The 26,711-nt window shown below is 41.6% G+C and overlaps 1 protein-coding gene across 2 annotated transcripts in view; it reads right to left on the bottom strand.

Moving 5' to 3' along the window:
- The window catches only part of FBN1 (fibrillin 1), a 151,689-nt gene extending 125,526 nt beyond the window's left edge, over positions 1-26,163 (bottom strand). For both annotated transcript variants that reach the window (XM_051628289.1, XM_051628288.1), the window contains exons 1-5: positions 25,977-26,163; positions 11,737-11,819; positions 10,763-10,861; positions 4,085-4,180; positions 2,501-2,596 (exon numbers count right to left, since the gene is read on the bottom strand). In XM_051628289.1, coding sequence (XP_051484249.1) covers positions 2,501-2,596; positions 4,085-4,180; positions 10,763-10,861; positions 11,737-11,819; positions 25,977-26,143 — 541 coding nt within the window. In that variant the 5' untranslated portion in view covers positions 26,144-26,163. The remainder of the gene's footprint in view (positions 1-2,500; positions 2,597-4,084; positions 4,181-10,762; positions 10,862-11,736; positions 11,820-25,976) is intronic.
- Positions 26,164-26,711: the final 548 nt, after the last annotated feature.

Here is a 26,711-nt window from a genome sequence, read left to right on the forward strand (position 1 = left end):
CAGTGTTTTATAACATCATTAACCCATGCAGGGGAGTTGGAACTAGATGTTCCTTAAGGTCCCTTACAACTCAAACCATTATATGATTAACACTTCTAACACACACAAAAAGCAATTAGTGTGCCAATACTGTTCAAGGCCAGCTGGTACCCTCTCAAAGAATGTCTAAATAAATACATAAAAATACTCATGCCACAGATTTGATGGAGTTCACTGCACTGTGAAAGCAGCATGTCTTTCACCAGCTAAAAGCCCTTTCATTGTGCATGTATTCAAAGCTATTGACCTACACAGAAGTCTTGTAGATCATTAACAACCATATGGTCAGCATTTACTGAGGTAATACCAATCAGACTAATCTCTATTACAAACATGGACCAAATGTATGGAAAAAACTACTTAAAATAGTAGACAAAGAACTACACAACTTGCCTCTGGATGCAAGAAATTGGCTCCAACTTGGCTACAACCACCTGCAATATTTTAATTGTTTTCTGTATCAGATTATTGGAATAATCCCCAAGAACCTAGTTGCTTCACCATTGTTTTATTCAAGACAACTCTTAAGCTATGACATACACAGCAAAGGCTGGAATATTATTTGGTTTGTGACATACATGCCACAAACACACTGTGACTGTTACTATTAGTTGATGCTTGTAGAGAGAAGCACTGCATGATATGCAGCAGTAAATTACTTGCATCACTGTTAGCTTGTGGCGTGGCATAACCTATAAGTCAAACCACAGGCAAACAGATGGAGGATGTGTATGCCACAAGACACTATCACTTCACATTACATTTATATCCAGAAATGGTGTTTTCACAACAATCTGCCTCTCCTGCTTCCCCCAGAAATGGGATAGCTTAAGTGTCTTTTTCTCTTGAGTAATTTCCTTCCCACCACTCCCCTCCACACAGAGATGCTTTGGTTTTGTTTTGTTCTTTCCCCTCCCCCTTTTTTCTTTCTAATAAAGACAGTGTTTTACCCTACAAGGCATGAATCTTGTCGATTTACTGGATAACATCCACCCACATACACATCAGAAGCCCACCAGGGAGTGTCACAAATCTACATAACTTTCCAAAGCTAGATTCAAAACATGGACCTCTTACTTAGCTGACAGATGTGTAAGATCATATGCAGCCAGACAACTCCCTAGTGACCACACAGGTGCATGTGCTGAACAATGCAAGTTATTCTTACTAAGACCAACATTAGCTTATACTTGCAAAGTTATCTTCAGAAAAAGTTTTTCTGATGGCATAATGTGATTCTGGGACCAAAAACCACCACACCCTTTTTAGAGGAGGGAAACATATTAGCTAAGCTAGGTAAAGAGGCTGCAGGAAATCTCTGTGAAAGAAGCCAAATTTCAGAGGTTTTCTAGGGAGATATGACTATAATTTGGCCTCAATACTGCAGTAAGCATTAGCCAGAAATACTGCAGCTCATTAATGTCCATTTTCTCTTTTATTGATAACTACAGAATCAAACACATTCTAAAAAATGCCTGTGGATGAAGCATATAAATTCCAGATTTCCATCTTAGCTGTGCTCAGTAACATGCATGAGATTTCATGGTGGCACAAGTTGGCTCACATGGGTCTGTGTCATCAGTTTTTCACTCCATCCGACACAAGGCAGGATCCCTGAAGGACAGGACTGAAGCTGTTAGCAGGCTTCACCCTTGAAACCTGCCTTCATGATGTGGAGTCAAACTGGTTCCAGATCAGGTAACTTAAAAGCAGCACTGAACAATCTTCTCAATTTGCACTTTATACCTCCTCATTGGACTGAAGGCTCAAACACTTCACCACGGAGAACAAGCAGCCACTGCTTGAAATTCAAAAACTTTGCAGTAACATTCAGATCATTCTTTACCTATAAAGCCTTTATTCTCCTCAAACTCATTATTTTTAATCTAATTTTCCATTCCTCTTACTCTTTTCCAGCAGTAAGAACCCCTGATTCAGAACAGAGCTACTTTTCAATCTTCAGAAAAACTTTACCATCAGTTTGAACAACTTTACAACATCTGAGTGGACCTTAGTAAATAGTTATAGTAAATAAATGAGGATTTTTGTCCCAAGAAAAGAAATAGAACTTGGTAAACCTACCATGAACAGAAGAACAAACCACTGAAATCACACCAACCAATGTGTGTGTTATATAAAAAAACAGAAATAAGGATAAAAAGGTTTATTTAAATCTATGCTAAAGTTTTCTCATAAAAAATGACATTTAGGAAAGTTATTACCATTTTAATTTGTGTTACTCCATAACTAGGATCTCCACAATTTTCTCAGACTGGAGTTTTCAGTAAAGCTTCCTAACATTGCATTCTACAAGAACATTGATTCTCTTTTACCTTATTCAGAGACAGCAATAAAATATTACTATTTAAATATTATACTTCAAATTACTATTTAAGTGTTTTTAAGCTATTACCAAGCAAGTTGGAACACCAGATTTGTTCTGCTGTTTTAGGGTACGTACCTCTTTCACACTGGGGCCCAGTAAAGCCATATGTGCAAGCACATCGGTTCGGAGCCACGCATCTCCCTCCATTTAGACATCCGTTCTCACAGACAGCTGTACCAGGGGGAAGACAAAAATAAACTTTATTGAGCTATTTCCAGAAAGACATGAAATTTTCTACTTGACCAGCTCAGGTAAACTGGTAAAAATAGTAAACACAAGAGAAGAGGATACTTTATTTTCCAGAATCTACATGAGATGTTTTCCTATTTCCTGGCCTCATTGGTGTAATGAATTTATCTTCCCAAAGAAGCATAATATAAACACAGTAACAATTACAGCTTTTCTAACCTGTCAGAACCTCTCTCTTTAGGATGACTAGACAAAAACTTCAAAATAACATCAAACTTTGAAGACAGAAACAATAAAATAGTAGAGATTGAAGATGGAAGGTGCAGAAGAAAACTTCATCTCTAAATCCTGAAAATCTTTCCCAACATAGAAGTAAACTTAAAAACTTTGTTTCTCTACTATAATATAAAAACAGTCCAGCATTAAAAGACTGTTTACTGATCAAGTTCATCCGATATTCTTCCCCTGTACAAAGCTGTCTCTAAATTTAGAATGCTGTTTTCCTAATAAACTGCAAAAGAAGTTGGTCTCAAAAATAATCTGAATTTCACAGGGAGAGGGGGCTTTTTAAATACAATTTGATGCTCATTGAGTAATGTTATTCTTTTTTCTGCTTCATATTCACTTCAGCAGAAAGTTTCATTTATCTTCTTTTATCTACTTGATAGGCAGAAATACAATTCCTAAACCCTTCACCATGTGATCCTTTTCCAGATTATTAAGGTAAATTCTTGGTCCCACTGAAGTTCATGTAAAGTGTGTCACTGATAGAGCACAAAATTAAAGTATTAAATGAGCTAACCACATTTTCCCTGTAAGACCAACAGCTCACTAGAAAGCAACACAACAGCCTTGGTTAAAGCAGTGTCTACATCCTTATTTGAGTTTCTTCACAGCATTCCAGTCAAGAAGACCAAGAGACCACCAGAGTCAGTTTAGGAGAGACATAAAGCAGTGGATCCAGGAATGTTGTTGGCTCAGGACTGATTGAGGAAATCAAAATTACATCAATCAAGTCTAGTAAGACAACATCAAACCAAACAAAATTCCTAAATCCTACTAGCAAAGTCTGAACCAAAGCCCTGAAATTAAAACAAGGCTTTGTATTAAAAATCTTCATTTTGTCTGCAAGATTAAACTGCATCCCATGTAAGTTCTAAATGTATGGCCTATTGCTTTAGTGAGTGGAAAGCCCTGGAGGTCAATTGGAATTACAGTAGTGTGAGAACTACAGGATCAAGTTGTAACCGATTATCACAAATTCACATGATGTTTATTTTAATAGTCCTGATCTGAAAGAATTCACTCGGCATTCACTACAAAGTCATGTGTTTTCCTGGAAAATTCCACTGGACCTGATCAAAAACAAGCTCAGCACCAGTCCCACTGTAGTGCTAAAGGGTATTGATCCCACACATCCCAGAATTACTTAACTGTACATAGCATCTCCATCAACAGAAGTGTACTTACGCTGTCCACAGTGTGTTCCTGTGTATCCCTTCTGGCAGAGGCAATGGTCATCACTGCAGCTGCCTCCGTTCATGCACCGGATGTTACAGTGTTGTACTTGAAAGGAAAAAAGATTTTCCTCAGTTAAATCAAACCAGTCAGAAACACTTCACTGTCTGTTCAGGGATTTATTTATTTTTTAGGGATTGATTCTATGAACTAGAAACTCGTATTAGAAACGAAGGATGCATATTTTAGGATAGATACTTCAAATGGCAGTACAGAAAACAATATTGATTTATGGTTCCTAAGAAATGCAGAAAGGACATGGTGCAAGAATTTGATACCACCCATGTTCACTGAAGTCAAAGGCATTTCATAGGAGCATAAAACCACAGAATTTGTCTCCTAGTTTATAATTATGAGAAACGGCCATCAGTAAGGGAAAAGTACTAAACTTCTGGCAGATACCACCAAGAAGAAAGACATTCTTATCATATGAGCTACGGGGGAGGGAAGTATTAAAGGCAGGCATATAAGGAAGCTCCTGAAGACAGCCCAGCCCTGACAACACAGGCAATAATACCAGAAGCTGATCTGCCCAGGTAGGTCTTATTGCATGAAAAGGAAAAATCGCAGAGAGGTTTCTATCTGTGTGCCATCTGTGGGCTCACCCCATCTTCAGGTAAAGCTGCTGCCAGCTGCTGTGCTTAGGGGCTGCAGAGTTCACAGACAGCATTTCCCCAGAGCCAGCAACCTCCCCCTGCAAGGAGCAGAGGAAAGGGAGCAGCAGCACACTCTCCTCAGCCGCAGCCCCACCATTTACAACTATTAACATGCAGCTTAAGTCTCATGCCAGAAAAGCATAAAAGTCTGTGCTACATTTTCCTAGTAATAAGGGTAAATACTTTTTTTTTTTTTTTTTTTTTTTTTTTTAACTAGAGGTTAGGAACAACTTAAAATTATGTTAGGCTCTTCATCAGGCACAGAGTAGCAGGCAGGCCTCCCAACAAACTGAAGTCCTCCTTACAGGTCCCGCTGTCTGACACAGCTGTGAACTGGGGCACGCACTCCAGTAAGCAGCTGGATAATAGTTTCCCTCTTAACAGGAACCACATGAAATGCTCCTCCCCAGATAGGATTACAGTCAGATCAGCATTTCAGTAGCTTGTGATTGAGCACTGGATACCTACACTACATTGTCTGAAATGCTCAGGGCTGGAAAACAGAAATTGTTTGTCCTGCCAGAGCCTGCTGCTAACAGGTGCCATGCCAACCACTGAATTTTTCCTGTTGCACAAAGCCGTTAAGCATCATTTGGCTTTTTACAGTTCAGAAATATGTGAATGGAATTTATTTTTATTTCCACGTAGAAATAATAATTTTAACTGTATTGCCTTCTATAGCAATATGAATCCGCAGAACAGAAATTAAATATGCCATTGGAGAAAGGATTTTTATCATCTGGCATTTAAAACACTGGTACTCTAAATTCTTACATTATAAAAGTGAAAACTGTATCTTAGATTTCTTATGTGTCTAATAGATATGATACATCTTTGTTCTACTTTGGATGTACTTCAGGCAACAAAAATGTACTAACATTCCTCAACAAAAAGTAAATTTGTCTGCAAATACAAAGTGAATATCTGGTGAAGATTTTTGGACAATGTCCTGAGTAAGTCAGAAAAAGGTGTATAGTTCCTTCAAAATGCATAGTTCAACTTAGCTTTATACAATCTTAGAAAAACAGAGGGGATTACAAAAAGCATAGGAAATTATATCATCTGTCAAGCAGGGAAGGAACTTAAAAACCACAAACTGATTTCAATTACAGCAAGCTATGCCAAGAGCTAATTTCCATTCCCACATGAAGACCAAAGTCATTTAAATAGTTTGAACTACATTCGAGATAAAAAGGTTAACAGTAGCTTATATGATGATTTTCATATTATTTGTTCAAGTAAAAGTATATTTCCCCATCTTGGGATAAGGAGTGGTTTTACACATAACACACACACATACACAAAGTTTCCATAATTTGTCTTACTGCTTCTTAAAGGAAACTTTTCCAAAGTAAAATATTTCTTCCCCTTTTTAAATGAAAATCATTACAGGAGACTGCTGGGACACCCAGTCATCTTTATTAAAATGGGCCATTTAAATCAGTGAGCTTTCTCCATTATTACCATGCAAGAAAACCAGTGACCTATAGCCAGCAAACTCAATTTCTTTTTTGCCCTCTTTTGAGCAAATGAAAACAGTATTTCCAAAATCATACAGACTAGTCTGAAATACTACCCTTCCAAAAGTTTACAGAAACACATGCAAAGGCTGTCTGGAACTCAGATGATGATTTTATGATTGCATTTTTGAAAAGTAGCACATTAATGCAGATCCAGAGTCTCTTTTCCCAGCTATATCAACAATTCCATTAATGTCAGCAGAGATATTCCAGTACATGAAATAACCTGTTCCAAGGTATCACACTGACAGAGACTCAAGGAAAAAGCACTGGTAAATCAATACATATAGCTTTGCCTTATCTTGGCCTGTACAGGAAATGTTAACAACATTAATAAGTTATTGCTTTTAATCAATTATTGCTTTACTTCAGGTTCAATTTGTGAACAGTATGGACTGGAAACTTCTGAGGTCAAAAAAGGAGTAACTGCAGGAACATAGCTTTTTTAATCCTGCAAAAGAGCCAGCAAGACCAAATACATCCAAATACTCTGTGTGTGTGGGCAATGTCTGCATTATTTATCAAAACGAAACAACAATCTGCACGCCTCAGCATAACGGTTCCTGACTGTCAATAAATTCTCAGCAAAAGTGAGGAAAGACTTCACCACCAAGAGCACTACCACACCACAACTACTCACAAAACATTCAGGAGCTCACCAAGCAGCTGAAAGGTAACACACATGCCATCTACCCCGGGATCCCAAACCAAGGAAGGTGAGGTGCGGGCTCTGCGGCCCTGGGGCGGGAAGGCCAGGGCAGGCCGAGGGCGCCGGGCCGGGCCGGCCTGCGGGCACGGGGAGGAGAGGCCGCCTCCCGGTTTTGTGCCACTGCCGAGGAAACACTCCCAACGCCGGCCGTGCATGACGCAGGGCTTTGCCTGCCAGGAGCTGTAAACAAGGAATGACGGTCTCATCACATCCCAGATGCTCAGCGTTCTGTGTCAAGTGACTGACTCAGGGGAGAGGTGGCAGCCAGTGCCAGGACGGGATGTGGGCCTGCAGCCCTGCACGGAGCGCTGAGAAAACCCACAGCAGCCTTGAAAACTCTGGAAGCGTTTACAATTCAAGACCTTTTACCACCTCTGAGAGCAGCAGAGCATAAGGGAAGCGGCTGAGCTCCAGGTTTTACTGCCATTGCACAGACATCTCCCACACCACACCACCCTGTGGAGTGGAATCCCGGGACGTGAAGCCAAGGCCTGAGGCTCCAGCCTTCCCCTCTGCAGCACATGGTCTCTGAGGAAATCCTCAGACCTCAGCTGGTGCCTCTGAAGCTGCTGGCAGGGGGAGTGAGACAGGCCCCATCTTGCCCCCAGGCAGTGAAACCAGCCTGCCAGGGGGTGCTGACACAGCCTGAGAGTTGCCAGCCCCAGCACTCACCACGGCTCCCACTGCCTCCGCCTCAGCTCCCTTCTTTCCGAGCCCCATCAAACACCTTCCTTGTCTATGCCAGCCCGAGCTGTTCCCACTAACACAGGCTGGAAGCAAACCCAGCAGCTGAGCTCAGAGATACACTGGGCCTGGGTGTGCCTGCTGCTGAAGGAAGGACCCTCACCCTCCGGCTTACACAGGGGCAGAGCAGCACCTCCAACACCACGGCAGGATCCAGGATATGTCTGCAGCACAAACAGGGGCCGAGCTGCAGCACAGACAAGGCCAAAGCGGCCGTGGCCTAGGTGGTTTGGCAGGTAGCAGAGGAGCAGCCACCACAGAGCTGGTGCAGCACAGGGTGTAGGACATCTCCCCACACACGTGCCTGCAATGTCAGGGCCAGTGGGGGGGATGCCTCCACACATGGCAATCTTATATCCAAGCCTACTGTATGGAAGCCCCAAAATACACCAATTACACAGAAATAACCACTACTCAGCTAGCAAGTTCATTGATGTCACAAAAATCTCTGCTGAGAAAACCACCGGTTGATCTTTTGAACCACAAATCAGATTCCTAAAGCTGAGTCGTAACCAGAAAAGTCCCAGCAACTGACCTGCACAACAATCAAACTCAAAGCCTTTGTTTGCATTCCAATCCACATGCTTCCCAATCTGCATTAATTCTTTGATTCTGGCAGACTATAAGAGCCACCACGCATTCGGTTTCTGACTATGATTGTAAATGCTATAAAACCTGTGCCCACTACTGACTCCTTAAGTACTAAAGACACACGTAGCTTACAATATCCAAAAGACAACTCTTGTCATCTTGTGTATCAGAAGCCATACATTTAATACCAAGAAATCGCAGTATTTTCACTCATATTTGCTACTTGTTTATTGAATGTGACAAATGTGTATCATCTACAGAAAGTTTATGTTCCATAAGTCCCAATGAGGCGCTAGGTCATAAACATACACAAGAGTGCACAGACACAGTAGAGTCTTATCTCTCTACAACTCAAGACACTTCTGCTTTTGGAACTGGTTTGTTTTAATAAATAAAGGTGATGTGACCACACACACAAAACATATCTTAAATTATAGCCCTGAATGAACAAAATATAAACAATATATTTTTTAATCCAATTGCTAAGTCCATTTGTGAAGTGTTAATACTGATATCATACACAGAAAGACAACATTTTGAAGTGGGGAAGCCTATGTAGAAATGTAAAGAATATAAAGACAGCACTGATTAAAGCTTTTGATTAGTAGAATATTCCCATCTAGGAGAAGTACTTGTCAACAATCAAAATAGCTAAGCTGTAGAAGCTACTTAATTAAAAACTGTAGTAAAGTCCTTTTGCACCCATTCAACTGTGTCATGAAGGCTAAAACTACAGAGATCAATGGTAAAATGTTTCAGAAAAAGAGCCACAAGAACAACTGTGACTTTACTCATACTCTTTCTTTTCAGTCTTGACTCATAAAATACTTCAGTGTGGCCTAAGAAAAAAATTACGTAATACTAAGGCCCACTCGTTCCTGCCTTTTATAAAGTGCCAAAACATGTAACAGATGTAGGGATATATCTCCCCTCCTGAACTCTGAAGGCAACCTGGGAGAAGGTCATACTTCCCTTTATTGGTTTAAAAGATTAAGGTGTATGGACCTGGTAAAACAGTAGCTGTAAACCAAGGCAGGAATGCAACAACACATAGATTTGTGCAGCATTTTGCACCCTTCCTCCTTCCAGTACTCTCTGGGACCTCCATGGCTGCCTAGGCCCATACTGGCACCTCCCTAACAGACATCACAGGAGCCTGGGAAAGGGGCTGAGCTACAAAGAACAATATTTACCATTTTAGTACATGCCATTCCATTACATTCCACAGTTGTTATTGTTTTTCCACTGTTATTGCATGAAAAGGATGCTAAAGCCACAAGCTGAAGTAGTCAATTATGTGGGAAAACCCTTATCAACTAGGAATGCAAAAAAATTGCAAGGTAAAAAATCCAGGGACAAAGCAGACCACACACTGAGGCTGAAAAGATATTCAGAATTAAAAGGAAGAGCATTTTGCATAACACTGAAGACTTCAGCTGAGTGCATCTGCCACTGAATTAAGTTAATATATTGCTCAGACAGTTAGGGCATTTGAAGGAACCAGTTTCCCCCAAAATTCTTCCCAGAAATTTCTCATTTTATATAAAAATCAAAATTTTCTATATTCTAAGAGACAAGCATCATACTCAATTTAGAATACAGTGAAGATTTCAGATGGCATCTCAGATATGAACTGAGATACTATCCCAAGCAAAATCATACTTTGTATCAGATACTCCAGCCATGATTAGCCATTGAGCTATCTGGTTCTTTTATTTTTCTGGATATAAGGAACTTGAAAACCTGAAATCCAAACATTTCTAGGAAAAGTAATCGCTCTGAAATATGACTTTCATTTCCAAGGTATCCATTTTTTTCTCATTAAAACCTGTTCCACTTTAAAACCTTGACCAGTTCTATACCTACAGAAGTATCACCTGAATAAGGTCAGCGATATTAGATTCAGAAGATACGTACTGAGCCTGGCAAGGAAATGCTGTAATGCTTGCAATCCTATGTATGTAAAATACAGTGTAGTGTCTGGCTTAGTAACCACCAAAATGAGTGAAGAATTAAAAAGCAAGTCAAATTCAGCCAATTTTCAACAGTCACCTCTCTATCAATACAACTTCTGTGCTATATATAAACTACATAGCATTGAATAAAGATAAGGCATTTTCCAGAAAGCAAGGAATACTGGAGTTAGTGTTACAAACTGGCAAATGAATATAGCTTCCAATAAAATGAATTTGGTTTTAATTTGGCAAAAAAGGCATCCCTAATAGACAGTCTCTGAGTCATTCTTCAGTTTCATCGAAGGAGGCTAGGCTTTCTTTCCTGTGGTAAAGTATGTCTGGTGACTCAGAGGTTATTTGTCTTAAATATTGACCACTGAACTATCTTACATACCTTAGCAGCTTCATAGACCTGAAAGAGCAATATCAGACACACACACAAAAAAAATACTTACTTGATTTTGAACCACAGGAGGGGGCTATCTGACCATTTGGGCATGTGCACATGTTTGGTCTAGAGCAAAATCCATCCCCACAGGAATGTCTGCAGATTGCTATAAAGAAAACATAAATGCCTTTAAAATATGCTTCAAAAACCCCAAACATAAAAAACACCTAATAGAAAATACACACTCAGCACCATAAAATAAATACCTAAAAACCTGTTAAATTGCAAACAAGAGATTCCAAAGGAGTTTCTGCTGCTCATCTGCATCTCTACAGGGGACAGGTAAAACCTAGACTGTCACAATCTCTCATGAAAAGGTCTGGGAACATGCCACAGCCCACACTAGATACAGGGAGTTTTCCTCGAAAATTGAAACTGTGGTCCATTTCACCAGACTACTCTGGGGGGAAGGATGGCACTGAGGCACTACTATGCTGTCTTTATTTCTGCACCAGACACACACAAGCGTAGTAATTCCCATCTGACTGTATGTTGCCTCAGTATCTCTGGGAGGGCCTTATCAGCCTTAGGCAAAATGCCTTCAAAGTGCCTGCATGATGCATGTAGGCATGTACTTATATCCCTACAGATATATTTCAGGGATATGGTCCAAACAAGCAGAGGAAATTTACTTGCTGGCCCAATGCTGTTGCCTCCTTACATTTACTTGAATAGATTAACATACTCCACAGCTATTTGTTCCTGAAAGTCCACACACCCCTTGGATCCCTTTACCACAGGTTTAAACACAACATGTGGATAAGATTAATCCTTTGCTAAATACTGGTATCACATCACTGTATTGTAGCCCACAAAACTTTGTATATTAGCTTAATATATTTAAAACGGCAAAGAAATTGTGTACAGCTGCTACTGAAACTATATAGAAACATACTTCAGTTATGGTACACAATTAAAAATACCCTGACATGGAGGGACAAAGATAAACCTTAGTCATAACACATAACTGGATTAACTTACGGACTATGCATTGGTTTCCACCAGGTAAAGTTTTCCATCCAGGGCAACAGTAAGCATTGTAACGTGATCCACACACATTTGGTCTGGAAAAAAAAAAAAAAAGACCAATTCTTATTTTTACTCAGAAATATGTTTTAAAAGTAGAGGCATAAAACCAGAAATAGTAAATCACAGCAATATAAATTTCCATAATTAAATCTAGAAGCATTGTAAGCTTTTAGCAGAACTGGATGCCTTTAGTTGTTGGGTTTTTTAAGTAACATACACTTTTACAAAAAAAAGCAGTAACATCTGAACAACAGGAACAGAACGGGCAAAACTCATCTTATATTTCTCTGTATCTGGAAAAGTAGCATACAAGGCTTTTGAGCAGAACTCCCACTTAAACACAAAATGAGAGATAACGTCCATCATCATAAGTGAACACAGAGAAAACTCAGTGCCCTCTGATTGATGTTGCCTTTTCCTCTTTACTCTAAAGCATTATTACTGTCCTGTTTTGCCTGTGAGCAAACCTATGTATGTATATATGAGCGAAACGTGCCAACCATGAGATTAGCCAAATATGTGAGCCAAAAAACAGGTAAATGCTTCACTAGCAAAAATTACTTGCTATCAAAAAAAATCAAGAAAGTGGGCACAAACAGAGAGCCAGGGACCTGTGAAATTAATACTAAGGGCCTACTGCACTTCTTGAATGACAGATCCACAGGAATTTTTCATTCCAACCTACTTCTCTCACCCATACTTACCATTTCAAATAACTGTATCACTAGAGTTGACAATGAAGGCTGACAGGACATGACACTATTCTTACTGTGATTTTATTGGTAAAAATACAAAAGCTTAAATGGTTTTATGTTCCTCACAGATAATATTTTTTTAAAAAACCTAACTTGTCCTATTTATTTAATGCCTCTATCCATGCAAGTAAGGCTAGTAAGAAGAGCTTCAAAAATGGGAAAAATGTGCCTCCTTTTGTTGTATGTTTAATAATCTTACAGAGGAAAATTTTGCAACCTCTATTAACATTGTGAGCAATTACTCAATAGATTAATTTAAGTGAAGAAAGCTATAAAGCTAGTACTTCCTAGAAACTGCTTTATTAAAATACTTTATACAGATTAGAGACAGATTTAAAGTGTTTATTGTTTTAGGAAAGGTTTCCTATTATTATTTTGTCCTTGGTTTTCAGAAAGTTCTTCATCCCAGTATTGCAATGTCTAAGTAAACAACAGTTACCTCATACAGTGAGGCAACTTAAGATAAACAATCTCGACATATACAAACATTTATTTATGCACGTTTTCTAACTAACAAGACTTTTATACAGTTTTTATTTAGGAATCTGTATTTTAATGCAATTTCAAGTATTCTGATTGCACCAACTTCAGTGACACCTGGGCTTTTCATTAAGTGCTTGGCCAGAAACTGCTGAAGTCAAAGCAAGCACAACCATGGCATTTCACTGGTTCTGGGTAATTACAAAGTGGTAACTGAAGTGAACGTGAGCAACACAATTGTACTTGTTGCAGGGCCTTTTTACCTTCCTGCAACGGGGGTTACAGACTCAAAGTCTTATTCATATAATTCCAATGTACTCAGTTCTAGTAATGTCAGCTACTTCCCTGCAGGGCTATAACCCTGTAACTTTCCTAGAGTTCCCTGCTCATCAATGCCAAATGTTGCTCCATGATCATCTGCCAAGTGAGACTGGCAAGCAGACAAGGGAGATTGCTTTTCACCTTCTCCAGTCAGAAAAATAATGGAACTTACTAGGAGAGACAGAATGGGTTTGTTGCTACCTGTTACAACCTAAAGGCATAAACCATCCATTTCTGATGCAGGTTGGTAAGAATCTGTAAATGTATGACCATAAAGTGATATTTAGGTACTCTGTCCAATTTCAGTCTTGGCAAGTACACAGCTTTGGGGACCATCTGGTCAAATTCAGAGTCAGGCGCAGATTTTTGTGCCACAGGGAAACCCGATTTTTTAAAATCTTTTTCCAAAACAAGGCTCTGTCAGCCTAGATGCACCAGCAACTGTGAAGTCAGAGATCCTGGGAGCCTTGAGACTGTCCACAGGGCAGACAAAGCCACACACCCTAGAATCTCCAACTCGTATGCGGAGCGCTTAGCTTTAAAAAGTCATTGAGCTCTACTTCATGGAACAGTTTGAGCCTGACAAGTGCATTTTCCAGTGGAACACTTTTTTTTTTGTCAGAAGGCTGCTGTATAGCTTATAAAATAAACCTGTATTAATGTCTGAATACTACTACTTTGAGAGGGGGTGTTCTTTACATGTGCTGTTTTGTAAAATGTCTTAAAAAATAATGTTTGACGGTTAAATTTATTTTTATTTACTATTTGATCAGACACTATAGCAAAAAATCACCATAAATATATAAAGTATTCAAGGGAAAAACATTTTACCTCATGTAAAATCATAGAAACCATCATTCAAACTGTAAAGGTTCTATCATGGTACTTACTTTAAACAGTTACCCACTGTTGTGTTTAATAGAGCATATTTTCCTGCTGATATTATAGGCTATGAATACTAAAGAAGCATTTTATATTCTTATAAAGCTGTTTTCCTGAACAGCACTACAAACAGAGTTCAGTTATAAAACTTGATTTGTAATGGTAAAGTAAGCAAAAATGCACCTATAAGCCTCCTGTGGTGCCCACAGCACCTTCCTTTCACTCTGAAGCCCAGAGAAGGGAGAAAGCATGTCAGGAACAAGCTGTTCCCACTTCCATTTTAAAAAGACAAGTTTTTCACTGTATTTTAGAGTAATTTCTGAACTTAAGAAGTAGAAAAGGATTTCTGTAATGGTACAGTGCTAAGAGACAGTATGACTGATGTCCAGAGTTTCATCAGTTATGTCCAAAAGGAACAAAAAATTATGCCTTCTATTAATGACATACAAGTACAAATTCAGTTGCAAAATGAGTAGAATAATTGTCAAAAGACATTAGTCATCAACTAGAAAAGTCTTGGAACAGCAAAGAGAAAAAAGTTCATCTGGAAGTTCTGGTAGCTAACACTTGAGAGCGATAGGTCAGGCTGACTGGATCTGCATGCACTGAACTAGAAAATACTCTTCAGGAACAACCATAGGGAAACTCCCACCCCCATTATTAAGTAAAGATTTGTCTGTCCTGCATGAGGATGGAGCCTGGGCAGGACTTCAGCATCAGCTCCTTCAGCTGGACACAGGCAGTCCTGCCCCAGGTCAGCGCTGCGCTACCCCCGGCTGTGGCTGCAGCACAGCCTCTGCCCGTCATGCATTCTCAAATAAACCTTCTTTCTGCATGGGGCAACACTACATTGTCTCACAGAGAAGACCAACTGGGTCCATCCCTCCCTGGCTACTTCTGTTCCCAATGACCCGTCTAAACAAGGACAAATTGCTGCCTAGCTCTCCCGAACTGCACACAATTACCCAGCAGCTGGGGGTGGATCTGGGGAGCAGGCACACAAAAATAAATTTATGGGAAGCAAAGCATACTAAGCTTGGCAGTGCCACCTTAACCATGCAGCGAAGGTACATGACAGCTGGAGAAGTGAGTGAGGGGATCAAAAGCCTTACGTTAAGCTGGCAGTGGGGAATACCACCCAGCCCAGAAATGGAAGGGCCACCTCCAGCATTGTGCCTGTCCTCTCCAGGGCCCTGGCAGAAACAGAGCCCCACGCTGCAGCCTGTTCAGGAGGTGTGCTAATTCTGTACATCCTTCCTGTTTTGCCCTGCCTGTGACCCCTCAAGGAAATTACAGCCCTCTATCGAAGAAAGCATTGCCCATCTGCAGCTCCCCCGGGAGGAAGAGTTCCTGGCATTGCTTCGAGCAAGGCTTCAGGCAGAAATGTTGTCAGCAGCACTGCCATGTACTGACCAACGCTGGCATAACCCAGCCTGAATCAATCCCAAACAGTGGGTCTTAAATAAATTAGATGCAGAGACCAGACAAAGTGGGCAGAGAGTGGCTGAGAGAGTAAGAAAGATAGCTGATCACCAGTTACATCTGAGCTGAGATGCAGGGATACCGGGAAAGGTTACTAATGACTCCCTCAACTCACTTTTACTCTCTCTCAGAAAACACACAGGGATTCTTCCTTGCAGGAGAATGTTTAATGAAGGACTATTTGGCTGCAGCAGCAGCTAGCATATGTTTAACATAATGTAGGAACATAGTTCTCTGGCAGAAGAGATACAATTTAAAGCAACATCATCAGCCAACAGTTACTTTTAGAGAAGGCTTTGCCTATTTTTCTTCTTATGTGGGTCACATTGGTACCTGATAAAATTGTACCCAGAATTATTTAGTGATCATTTCTATCATTAGAAAAAGAATTGTAGTTTCCATGCTTGCACTGGGAGTTAAAGAGAGGAACAAACTGCACCTGAAAAAATGGTAGGCTGGTCTTAAAAATGTGGCTGAGTCTGAATATAACCAACATACTAAGAAACAGTAGCTAAGGCTCCAGAACTGAAGAACAGCTTTTACTAGTAATTTTCCAGAGACAGATAATCAGATCTATACCTTTTGCTGTAAAAACAGATTTCTGTACCTTTCCTAAAAGCATGGAGTAGCTCAGCTCTGCTAACTTCACTGGAGCTTTACTCAGCTGTCCCACTGAATTAAGAATTTCCATTGTTAGAGACACACCAAACCTGAGTGGACATGGCCACAAGCAACTCCATTTCAGTTTGTCCTGCTCTGAGCAGGGGTTGGACCACACAGCCTTCCAAAGTCCTTTCCCACCTAAATAACAGAAGCCAGGTTCTTGGTGCACAAAAGTAGAGGTAGACACAGAAAGCACCTCCTTTTGCTGTGCTGGTGCCTACCTCTTCCTCCTCCAAGGAGCATGAAGGGAAGGTCCAGTTCCCAATAGGATGCAGCACCTTATAGATGCAGCATGTGACAGGCAGCCTTCCAAGCCACCTGCCACCCGGACACATACCACACTGCACATGAAAACCAGTCAAGCAGCCTGGTTGTCCTTTGACCTCATCACTTCCAGTGAGCACACCCACTAACTATGTTGATGGGATAGAGCAAAAATCAGAGACACAGGTCTGCATTTAACATGCACAAGCCTCATTTCCAGGTACCCCAAATACTTTACACAGGGATTATTTCTATTGTTCAGCTAAATATTAGAAAATTGGATGTCTTCAGTCACTGGGCCCTTTTCATCATTCAGTGAAGATATTAAGAGGACCCTTGAAGCAATTTATTTCAATCACATAAGACTAAAATCTAGGAAACCATGCTAGACTCTGAGAACAAACACAAAATTTAGCCTCCATTATCCTATAAAGGACAAGCATGCATTTTTAAGCAAAATATGTTTTTATATACAAAGGACTGCATCTGATGTACTTGTTTTTTACCATGCAATAAGCGAGGCTCGATGTTTGTGCCATGCAGAGAGCCTAATATGATAACTGTTTCTCACTCTGACAGTAAGGATACCGCTGTCCCAGAATCCTGGCTCAGTTCAACTGAAAAAATAACATGCTGAGCAGCTCTACTGGTGTCTTTGGCTCCAGCCTATATGCAAGTCAAGAGTTCAAAATGACATGCAAGTTCCCTGCAGCAACACTGAACACTTTTCTAACCCTAACTTCCATCACACTGTGACAGCTAAGCACAGCAATCCAACAACAGCATCTGACGTTAAGTGAATTGTTCCACACTTGCTCTGAAAATCTGACCGTGTCTTTTGCAGGGACAAACTCATCTAACCTGACAGCCAGGCATTGTTCTCATGCATAGCCAGGGACAGACGCGTTCTGGCACATATTCCCTCATTGTTCCACTTGAGAACATCAGTGGGTCCAGTTCAACACCCAATCTACATGGCTGTATAAGACATGTAAAGTACAAGTGTGCCACCACAAAAACTATCTGATGGACCAGACGAGCACAGCTGGCACACAGAAGGGTTCCAGCAGGTGCTTTCTTATAAATAAATAAATTAAATAAAACAAAACAAATAAGGTACTTTCCTAAAAATAATAATAAAAAAATATTTTAAAATAAAATAAATATATAAATGAAAGGTGCTTTCAGGGGACAAGAAATCATAGCCTTTCTACCCTGGTAGCACTAAGTAATGGGAAACAGATGTAACTGTGGGCTAGGGCAATGCTTAGCTCTCCAGATGTCACTTCCAGCAGGGAAACAGGGGGAGAACAAGTTACACCTCCTGCACCACTCCCTACACTCACCAGGTACCTACTGATGGCTATCAATGGAGGAAGACCTCTAACAGTCTCCCAAGAGAAAGCACATCGGCAAGCTCAGGACCTCCCCCAGCCCATGCCATGCAGTGAGCAGAGCAGCAGCACAAGGACTGGCAAAGGGCACGCTGGTCAGCCAAGCCCCAAGGCTGGTCAGCCAAGCCCCAAGGCTGGCCAGCCCCTATGCCGAGGTTTTCCCACAGGCTGCAGGATCAGCTGGTGCTACACACCATCCCCACCTCGGAACAAATGCAAGCATTTAGGGAGTCTCATAAACCTGACACTTGTATTACCACTTGTCAGGGAACGCCCTTAGGTGTTAAGCAATGTCATTAACTTGTGTTTTAAAGTGCTCTCCCTTAGGCTATCTGAAGATTTAGTTCCTGTAAGAAATCGTTTCTCCACCTCCCTTCACAACACACTGCATCCTACCCTCTGCCTCTCTGCTTGCTGGGACAGTGATACCGTGGCCTTTTCAAGAGGCCAGTTAACCTGCATGTCTGCCACAAGGCAACAGAAAAGCTGTGTTAACACAAATCCTACTGATTTACTTCATCTTGCAGCCATTGGTAATTTACTCTGTATACAGGGAAGAGAAAAAGAGGGAAAAACGAAAAAGAATAAAAGAAACAGGTAAAATGTTCCTGAAAGGAAACAAATTTTAGTTTGAAACCTCAGCTGAACATCAGTGGACATTCTGATGTCCCCCAGCAAAACACGAGAAAGGGGGAAGCTTGGAAAAAGAGGATGAAAATGATTAAGACTGTAGACAAAAGAACTGTGGATTTCGTTTGGCATTTCTGAGGCTTTAATGGTCATGAATCATTTCATAAAATGAGAAGTAGAAAGGAAAACAACAGATTCTCCAGCAAGTCAACACTCAAAATATTCTTCCAGATAAAAGCTAGAACTCCTTCACACTTCACTGAAGATCTATAAGCAAAACCAGAAGGCACAGGTTTTAATCTAACAGGCTACATTTTACCTCCCAATGTCCCTTCCACAGAAGAGCCAACTTTACTGAACTGTAACAAAAGAAGAAAATTATTCTTCTCACATCTCTATCTGCACATCAACCTTAGCATGAATGAGGCTGTTCAGTAGGTCTGAAATCCTTCAAACAAAGAAAAACCTGAAATGGAAAAGTCAGAATGGATGAGAAAACAACCAAAGGAGACATCCACAAAACAAGACCAGAGAGCTACAAAACATATTTTCCAGCACACTGTGATGGTTAATCAGAAACACTCCAGGCCACAATTGTTCCATTCTACAAAAATATTTACTGAGTCTGGGGAGTAAGACCAAAGCGACAGACATGCATCCATACTCTCTTTAGGGTTCAGCAGGGAGACGAGGAAGAGGAACAAGAGGGAAGGTGATCTTACTGCAAAGTTGAAAAAGCTAATGACTAATTTCTTACTATTTCCATATGTACACATTGAAGATTGCTAGTGCCTAAAGTCTTGTTTAAGTAGAGATGGCCTCCTACTAGGCAATGTCTACTACACTTCTATCAAGAGGTTTTTGAAAAAAAACCCCAAAGTTTTCTTGGTGCTCCATGTGCCTAAATAGTTTGGGTCTTGCATTTTGGGTAGTATTATTCCAAAAATCACAGGCTCCTTAGTCCATGAAGGTATTTAAAGTGACTCTTGTCAAAACTCCTATTGAAGTTCATACATAAAACATTCAAGTTTGCAGGGTAGAAGATGAGTGAATGAAAAAGTCTGCCCTAATTTAGCAGCACTGCTGAACAGCACACCATGGGAAAGGAAAATAAGCATACAGGAAAACAGAAGCTGCAATTTTATTAAATAAGGATCACTGTAAATGAAGCAGACAGATGGACTGTCCCTGCCAAATCCTAACCCAGTGATCCTCCCGTTCCTCCCAGATAAACTGAGAGCAGCCCTGTGCTTACTTCAAGTCTGCATCCTCAGGCCCAGTATAGCCCCAAAGGCTCTGGCACAGCAGTGTGACATTGCATGGAGAACAGCTTATCTAGTTAAAAAGGCAAACATACCCAGATCAGACTGAATCTGATGAACGACTTGTGGAACCACCACTGAACACAAAATGTAGCCTGTGCTGTCTAACAACAGGGAAGAATTCCACTTCTACAAGCTTAAAGTGGGCTCCTGATTGAGGAACATGCAGCTGTGGTTAGCATCCCAGCCACATGCCGGAGGCTTCTTCCACCTCCTCCAAGCAATTGTCTCTGGAAATGTCCACTGCAACCTGCAAACTGCTGTACACTGCTGCAACCAGATGCACTCTCTGCAGCTGCTGTTCATTCCTCCCAATGCTTTATGCTTTCAGTGTCTAAAGACTGAACACCACCTGTCCCACCCCCCCCCAGTAAAAGTTCAACTAAACACCAACAGAGATGAGAAATTCTCCAGAAGGACGTCACCACACAAATATCAGACATTTCCATTACATACCCACAAAAGAAAATTATTACCTGGAACATAAGGAACAAAGAACAATCCATTACATCTCTTGCTTTATGAGTAAGAGCTGTAGCATAAATCTGTTTCTGATCTGCCAAGAAATTAAGTCATAGCCACAATGAGCCTTACACAGGACCCCTCAGGATGGAGCATAGCGAGGTGCCTTCCTATGATGAAACACAAAGTGGCAAAGCCAATGTGAAATTCTCTACTCACTCTGTACACAAAGTACAAACTCATCACAGGCCAACTGTGACACGTCCTGCAGCATCTGGGTCACCGTATCACGCAGTCTGGAAAAGCTAAGAGTTATGCAGGCCTACATACATAAATAAGGGGAAGAAAGGAAAACAACTGCATCCAACCTTGCCCTTCTGATCTTCAATATGTCACCTTGGAAAAGTGGTGGCAAGTGGTGAAAGGGAGCCTATGACAGTACCCAGCAAATGTTCAGATCACAGAATGTGTTTTCACTGGCATGCTGCAAGTTAATTGAGACCTAATGCTGCACTATGAACTATGCAGGCCCAGAAGCCTATCCTCCTAATCATAAATCAGAACTGGAATTAAGGCCATGCCTCCTAAAGAGCTGGTGTCCAAATGACAGGATTTTGAAATCTAAGCGGAGAGCACAAGGACTGTGTAGGCCTGAAGATTATTAATTTGCATGGCTTTTCTTCAGACTGAAGAACAACATAGAACTACAACAAGAATGCTAGCACAGGAGCTTTGTGTGGCTTCTGGCTCTGGATAAAGCAATCCAGTGCAGGGTATTGTCAGAGACCTTTCATTAAATGCATTTAAAAATTCACATATAAATTATTATTAACATTAAACTTGTATATTCCAAAATGTAACTAAAACCTATTGTGGCAGTCAGGGGAAGATATATTTATGATAACAACTGAAATTTTGTTAGTTCTCTTTTAATACTAGCTATTCAGCAAGTAATTCAGTAACAGCTATTGCCAGGCACAGAATAGATTCTGTGCCGGCTTCTTGCTTGGTTCTGTCTGCTCTCCCTACTTCTCATCCACATATCCCTGCTCCTCAGAAGTAGTCACACCTACATCACATCGCATCATACAGCCCTACTGAAACATGTACATAAGACACTGTGCCAAGATCCATGAACTCATTTCACTCTAGTATTAGATTTCTGAGGATAATGTAATTACAAAAAAAACAGCTGTCACAACTATTGACACAAATTCAGAGAAGTGCAGAATCTAAACAGTATGTGTAGTTGCCAAGGATTTCAGGTTTTGCATTAGGATGCACTGGCTTAAAAGTTCTCCATCCTCCATACAGGCTTTACCCCACAAGACGCAGAGGACCAGAAGGAGGTCACTCATGCCTCCTGAAAGCCAGGTGAGTCCTCCAGCACAACAGGTATTACAGCAACCTGCATGTATTTCTAATTAAGTTTTTTATTCCTAAGTATTCAGGCTGTCTCCTGCTGATGGAGTGACGCTAACAAGGTGTGGCACCAGCAGCTGGCCAGAGGTGTGCAGGCCAAAAGTGGCAAGAAAAATGTTTGAGGTTTTTCAGTATAAACCAGTATTTACTGGTACAGAAAGTCTGGCTTTCTTCAACTGGCTTTTAGTGGTAAATATTGGTTTAAAAGGAAAACCCAAAGCCTTAATTATATAGTTTAATAATGGAATTATGTTATAGAATTCTAAGATCTATTTTAGTTCAGCAGCAGTGATGCATTAAAAGGGTCAAATCCAACAAGTTTACTCAAGTAAGCATATCAGTTAACCTGTGGACTTCATCTGGGGTGACCTAAAGGAATTGGTGCAAAAAACCTCAATCCCCTGTTGAATAGCTTTAGTTAAAGTTTTATTAATTGCTTTGGAGCCAACTATTCTGTTCTGTAATACTCACTATCATTTCAACTTGACAAAACCAAAGAAATAATTATTGCACAAAAATGCATTAAATTAGTGTCTTAATTAGAATAATGTCACAATTCAGCTACCTTGAAAAAAATTTAGTTCTTTTTAAATTTCTGCTTAGCTTTTTGTTAAGACAAAGAATTGCCCTCTTTGCTTTTCTCCAAGAAAAGACTGATAAACATGACAAACATTTATTAAAGTATTAGTAAGAACAGACTGGTCCTCATTAGAGTTTGAGGTCTTTGTCTAACATCATCAGAAAATGGAAAATCCTAATGAATTCTAAGATATTTAAGCACAATACTTCTTGTATTCATTCAGGTCCCAATCTAATCACCAGTAAATTACTTTTTCCTTTATGTTCAAATAATTGAAACATGTATGACTGGCTGACCTAAAGTATATATTGTTTAGAAAGAACTCCCCATTCAAGGCCAGTTTGTAGGTCTTATTTCTTTAGAAGCTGACTCTACATTCTTAGGTGCTTAAGGGGTAGCAGGATAATGCTTGATGCCTTATCATTCAATACATTAATACTTCTGTTAAAATTTGGGGGATCCAGAGGATTAAAGTGTCTCAGTAACAGCTTATTATTTTAACTTGCTGAATCACAATGGATTCCAGCAACATTTCCATGAATGGAGAATCTAGTGGTATTTTTAAATAATTACTGCCTTGATTCTGATTTCTTTCTGATCACTTAGAGGCATCAGCACATAAACACACTTTGCCTTAGTCCAAACATACATGGAATTGCAAGGACTCCATTGCTAACGCCTTCATAGCCAGGCCAAGTCAAACCACAAGAGCAACAAGCTTGAAGGCTTAACCTGAGTACATAGGAGGCACTTCCACATAATTTATAATCAATTATCACACTTAAAATATACTTCTAGAATCATTTTACATATTCAGATAGCTCGTTGGCATAAACAATGAGGTAAAGGTCACAAGGACAAAAGCAAACATCTCCTGCAATCAACAGTGTGCAGTAAAAAATGTTAAGTGGGAAAAATCATGAGAATTTAAACATAGGCTTCTTAGGCTTCTTAATTTTAACATACAAGGCCAATATTCACACAGAGATTAACCTCAGTATTTTTTAGTGCTAAAAGACTTTGAATAGTCATTCAATAAAACACACGGAAACTCTAAATGTAAAGGGTATTCTCTAAAAATGTATCCCCATTCTACTACAACCTAAGCAAGAGTTCATTGAAAAAAAAAAAAGTAGAAAAAAGTATTAGTCAACTACAATAACATCAAAATAAATTTCCCAGCATCTGTTACAACTTGTATTACAGCTAACTCTCTGATTCCCAAATGTATTTGTACCAATGTACAAGTTTAAAAAGTAGCATGTCTTCTTGTAAAATCATGTTTTTAGTGTTTTAGCCCTTCAATAACAATGAATTCTCCTTGTCTGATGTATATACAGTTCCTGAACACTAAAATATGTTTTCCATCTGACTTTCCAAAGAATTAGTTCCAACCTTGTCTGTTAAAACGACAATTCTTTTTATTCATATTGAACAGCACAGTACCACACCTAAGGAAGTACCCACAATTTCTGAACTGGAAATACCCAGCAGGATTGACCCAACTATGATAAGGATGACTGCATGTTAACATCTCCACCAAGCAACTTGGGAACTCCACACTCAGCCTCAAAGAAGAGGTACAGAAAAAGATCTAACAAGCAACCAAACTAATAATTTGTTGTGTCTTATATTCTCAAGAACCTGCTTTCCAAGGGCACTCATTCAGAACTGTAATATTCAAAAAAATTAGGCAAGATTTGAAATAGATGTTGCCATTATCTCTAGATTTGCAGACTACTATGTAGATATGTAACTCACAGGTGATACAAAACAAAGGGAAGAATCATTGCAAAGTACATAATAAATTGAAGGCTTCAACTAAATATAAAAGTCATCTCATAAGACTGAATATTTACCCTAACCCATTTTAGATTCCAAAAATAATTGACACTTTAAATATTTCTTGATACTCTGTTACTACTGTCTAAACAGCTCAGGTTTAGAGCAACAGTTACATTCACAAAAAAAAAAATTATTCTCAGCTAACATGGCTCTCACTCCCAAGTCAGCATGCATGTCCTAGATGGCATCCTCTGTGCTACTGATCAGAAAATGGTGTTTGTCAGTTTGATACTAACTCAGTTCAAGAATGAGAAAGTTCATTACAACATTCTAAAAAATATAGGATTTTTCTGATAAATATTTTTTCCTTATCATATTTTATTGCTTGTAACTAGTCCTACAAACTTTACTATAGGTCTTCCTCATCTTCCAGAATAGCTTTTGTCACAGGAAGGATCTACTTTGTCCAACGATTACTTTTGTGACAAGATAGAAAGAAATTAGCCAGACTCTAGAAAAATCAGATCCTTGAAAAACAATACTGATAGCTTGCATCCATTTTTGCAGCAGGGGGACCTAAAAACATAAACCAACTTTGCCAATCAGGCAAGCGTTAGAAAAAGCCCAGATGGCAAATGTGAATATAAATAAAAGTACCAGTCAAGTATGAGGAAGTTCCCAAGAAATTAAAGCATATTCATCAAGACATTTAAAAAGAAAGTTGGAGTAGCTCCTTTTTGAGAAAAGCAAGAAAAGAAAACAAAAGCCTTGCAGCCCCTACTGAAGCCTAGCTATCTCCATATAATATCTGCTATATTTGGCCTCTACCTGATGAGTGAAAAATCTGGCTATGGGCTGAAAAGGTGCATTGCAACACCTGAAAAATGAAGCCTCTTTTTTCTTCCAATATTGCAAGCTTTTCACCTTTACAGTCGACTCAACTGCAGGCACACACACACAGCACCTTTCAGCTGCCTTGATTACTTTTGCATCAGAAAGGTGTTCCCTTAGAACTGGGAAAAAGTTTGCCTGACACAGATCTACACTTTCAAAAAACTCCCTGCTAAGCCAGTACCAGAATGCTTCATACATGTTTTAAACTCTTGCATGCTTAGACTTACTCGTACTAGATAGTTCTGATAGCAAAAAACGGTGCCTATTCTTTCCCTCTGCCGTCTCCAGGTCACAAGGAACACCAGGTAGGCAAAGACAGACCACTTGGGCGCAAGAGAAGATGCAATTAGCCAAAGGTGGACAGGAGAGAGGACAGCCAACGCAAAGGGCATGCTGCGGTCTCCGGGCCCCTTCTGCTTCATGCAAAGCAGCAGGACGGGACGCGGGAGGAATGCACAAGCCTTTATCTAGGTCCTGCCTAGAAGCCAAATTAGCAACCTCCGCGCTGCAGCGGCTCAGTCTCCGGAAGCATCAACCACCCAAAGGCGAAGCGAGGCTGCGGCACGCCAGGGACCCAGCACCCTGCCCCGCGGGCAGCCGGGGGGCCGGGAGGGCAGCGGGGCTCCGCGCCCCGTGCCGAGGCGCTGCCCCGGGATGCTGCCGGCGGGGTCCGGCGCCCCCCGGCCCGACCTGCCCCTCGGCGGGGGCAGCCCCAAGGGGGAGACAGGGAACCCTGCCACCACCGCCAGCTCCCACCGCCAAGGGGCAATAGATGTGGCTGCACACACGTACGCAGACAGACCCACGCCCGCTCCCCGCTCCGCGGCACCCTGGCAGCGCTCAGCCCCGAACCTACCCTTTGAGCGCGTCGTGCCCGCCGCCGTGCCCCCGCCTCTTGGCCCGGCTGGCCCGGCTCTCCTTAGCGCTCACCCCCTCGGAGTGCCCGGCGGCGGCGGCGCCCGCCTGGGACGCCCAGAGCACGGCAACTCCCAGGGCGATCCCCAGCAGCCGCCCCCGCCACATCGCGTCCCTCGAGCCCCCGGGCTGCGAGCGGCCGCCGCCTCCTGTCCGCGGCCGAAGTCCGCCGGTCCCCGCCGCCCTGTCTCCGACCAGCCTCTCCAAGGCGAGCTGCAAGGGGACAAGAGAAGGAAAGAGGGCGTTAAGGACCGAGGAAAAGCGGGCGCGGCCGCCCCCCGCCGCCTGCCCCCGCGCCCCGGCGCCGCCGGCCCCCGGCCAGCCCGACGCTAGCCCGCCCGCGGGAGGCGGGGGATGGCGAGGGGCTGCCCGGACTCTACCTTCCCTCCAACAGCATCCGCGGGGGCTCCCGCACCCGCCCGGGCAGCCCGCGGCCGCCACCACCACCGCTCCCGGAGCGGCTCCGGAGCTGGAAGCGTCTCCCAGGCATGAACCCTCCCCCGGCTCCCCGAGCCGGGCACCGCGGCGAACCGCGGCGGCAGGAGCGCGGTGCCCGGAGCGCGGTGCCCGGCGGGGGCAGCGAGCCCCGCGCCCAGCCCGCCCGCCCCGGGAGAAGCCCGCTGCGCGGGGCGCGCACCCGCTAGAGCCGCCGCCGCCGGCTGCCGTTCCCGCTGCT

Source organism: Apus apus, chromosome 10 (assembly GCF_020740795.1).
Source record: "Apus apus isolate bApuApu2 chromosome 10, bApuApu2.pri.cur, whole genome shotgun sequence".
NCBI classification, from domain to species: Eukaryota; Metazoa; Chordata; class Aves; order Apodiformes; family Apodidae; genus Apus; species Apus apus.